Source organism: Anarrhichthys ocellatus, unplaced genomic scaffold, assembly GCF_004355925.1.
Source record: "Anarrhichthys ocellatus isolate YVR2014 unplaced genomic scaffold, GSC_Weel_1.0 scaffold2572, whole genome shotgun sequence".
Taxonomy (NCBI): domain Eukaryota; kingdom Metazoa; phylum Chordata; class Actinopteri; order Perciformes; family Anarhichadidae; genus Anarrhichthys; species Anarrhichthys ocellatus.
In genome coordinates, this window is record NW_022282546.1 from 4,382 (window position 1) to 7,325 (window position 2,944).

At 39.9% G+C, this 2,944-nt stretch overlaps 1 protein-coding gene across 1 annotated transcript in view; it reads left to right on the forward strand.

Annotated features, from left to right (window-relative positions):
• LOC116378421 (T-box transcription factor TBX21-like) overlaps positions 1–2,888 on the forward strand; it is a 4,868-nt gene extending 1,980 nt beyond the window's left edge. Inside the window, exon 2 of the mRNA XM_031840296.1 lies at positions 2,513–2,888. Within this exon, the coding sequence (XP_031696156.1) occupies positions 2,513–2,718 (206 nt within the window). The 3' untranslated portion in view covers positions 2,719–2,888. The remainder of the gene's footprint in view (positions 1–2,512) is intronic.
• Positions 2,889–2,944: the final 56 nt, after the last annotated feature.

Consider the following 2,944-nt stretch of genomic DNA (forward strand, 5'->3'; position numbering starts at 1 on the left):
GTGAGCAGGTCAGGAACTAGAGACAGGTGAGCAGGTCAGGAACTAGAAACAGGTGAGCAGGTCAGGAACTAGAGACAGGTGAGCAGGTCAGGAACTAGAGACAGGTGAGCAGGTCAGGAACTAAAAACAGGTGAGCAGGTCAGGAACTAGAGACAGGTGAGCAGGTCAGGAACTAGAGACAGGTGAGCAGGTCAGGAACTAGAGACAGGTGAGCAGGTCAGGAACTAGAGACAGGTGAGCAGGTCAGGAACTAAAAACAGGTGAGCAGGTCAGGAACTAAAAACAGGTGAGCAGGTCAGGAACTAGAGACAGGTGAGCAGGTCAGGAACTAAAAACAGGTGTGCAGGTCAGGAACTAAAAACAGGTGAGCAGGTCAGGAACTAAAAACAGGAACAAATCAAGTTCGGATTCAGATATATCTAAGGCAACCTGCCAGGTAGTGAGAGGAAATGGGCCAGTTTTACACTGCAGGGCTGACGAGGGAAAGTGGGAACAGGTGAGCAGGTGGGTGGTTCAGTCAGGTGACTGGGACAGGGACAGGGACAGGTGGGAAAGTCTGAGGTCATCTGGTGGACGGATTTGAGAACAAAGGGAAGGACAGAGAGGAAGACTCTGTGACAGCAGGTGTTGAACGTGGAAGAAGAAGCATCAGTTATTAGAAACTGTTGGAAAGATTTTAAGAAAGTCTATGATCGATTTGCAGAATCATACTATTAATACAAAACATACACAAATCAATTATTTATCCGTAATAATAAATCATAAAGTAGTTCAAATCAGCCCCACCTCTGAAGTGGGACGTCCCGCATAATGAGTAGATGTCCGTTGATATATTAGTATCAGTGTATCAGTGCAGGAGATGCAACTGTGTCTCCACAGAGACTTCTGACAAGTCTTCAACTGTAAAGGCTCAGAGTGTATCTTGGTCGCAAACTAATCTACGGGATTTGTATCAACGTTGCTTGTTTTTCTTTTAAAAAAATACTGCTTTTCAGTCTCCAAAAATCCAGAATCATTAGAGTATCAACCACGTCACGGCCGACCAAGTGTGGATTTTGCAAAAGAAACGATGAAGGTTTAACTGTTTCTTTTCGTGTCTCTTATTCCTTTTAACTAAATAAACTATTTATGAAGAAATTATCTGAAAAAATGCATCGTCACAGATTTGAAATAGCTCATGAAAAGTTCTCTTGCAACGAGTCTCTGGAGGACTGCGATGGGATCTTTGGGAATATCATGCAGAAACAAGTCTTTAATAAGGGAACTGAAAACGTCTTTCCGATCGTTTTTATGACTTTAAAGTATTAAAATCGGTCATTAAATCCCTTCATGCTTCTCCCCAAATATACTGTGATATCACATTACTCGTTTATTTGTAGGGAGTTGTTCTTGGACATAATTATTTGAATATTTCTGTCATTATTTCCAGATTTCATCTCTGTAAAGAACATGGATTTCTTCTTTTACTTCCTCCATCATTATTATTCTTCCTGTTCACACCTCAGAGAATTAAAAACAACAACAACACAACAGCAAGTCAAGCGAGAGGATATTTAGTGTGTGATTGATGATCGACTAACCACAATTATACAAATGAGAGAAAGTGCAAGGTGTTGTCACACATGCACCAGGTGTTGTGGAAAGGTGACGATGTGCTACAGTTGTGGAAACTGTGGTGAAACAATTTTACTCAATTAGATTTAATAGTTCACTTATGTGGTGTGCTCGGCGAAGGTTAGCGGGTCATTGTGGTGACGCTGTGAAAAGTCATGGCGCCCGGATTGTATCCTGCAATAAGAACGCATCAAATACAGAAGAGACGAAACAACGTCGGAGCCGTTGGCAGAAACACATTTTTATTTTATTTCAGGTAAAATATGATGCAGCTTCTCACCTATTTAACAGAATCAGACACATGAACGTGACTTATTGTTTCAAAAAAAGATTGGCAGTAGCATCCACAACATCTACAGCTGTTGCATGTTTGATTTTCTGTTTTCTGTATATTTTACTGCTTGAACTGTGACGTGTTTGTTGCAAAGAAATGCAAAAAATCTCACTAGAAGGGGAGTTAAAAAACTTTCTATGAGGCCCATGTCTATAACGCATTATAAATATATTTATAATGTGTAATAATCTACTTATAATTATAGTTAAATATTCATAATGCTTTAGAACAACAGTCATAACACATTATAAAGCATTTTATAATGATTTTTTAAGGTCAAGTAACATCATTTTTCATAATTGCTGGTCAGTCACTGATTTTCTTTTCAAGCTATGAGCAGATTATAACGTATTATAAGTGATGCATTAGACATGGCCGTCAATTACTCTACATTCAAATTCATTGTTTGCACATCTATAACGTTTGCATAAACAATGCTGGTCTGACAGGCTGACGTTAGAGTCACGCTTGTTAAAGTGACCAAAACGAGTAAACAATAACTGCTGTTAGTTGTTTGAAATACCTTCAGAATGTTGTTAAGTGTTGCTCGTGGTTCCCTTCCAGGGAACAGGATGTACATGCACCCCGACTCTCCCAACACAGGAGCTCACTGGATGAGACAAGAAGTGTCTTTCAGCAAACTCAAGCTCACCAACAACAAGGGCAGCACCAATAATGTGGCACAGGTACTGTTTCCTGTTTCCTGTTGTCTGCCTGCTACTATATTAAGAGCTTCTGAAACCTGTTCTGCTTTGTGTTCATCTTTGTAAACGAGTACACGTCTTCTGCATCATGTTTCTGATATACCAAATGAAAATGAACCACATTGTTTTGTGTCTAAGATGCATCCAATGTATCTTCATTATCTGTAACATCTTCCTCTCTGCCGTCACATTTCCTGTCTGATTGTTTTCTATCCAATAAAGACAGAAAGTCTTAGAAATACCTGTCTGTCTCTCTCTCTCTCTCTCTCTCTCTCTCTCTCTCTCTCTCTCT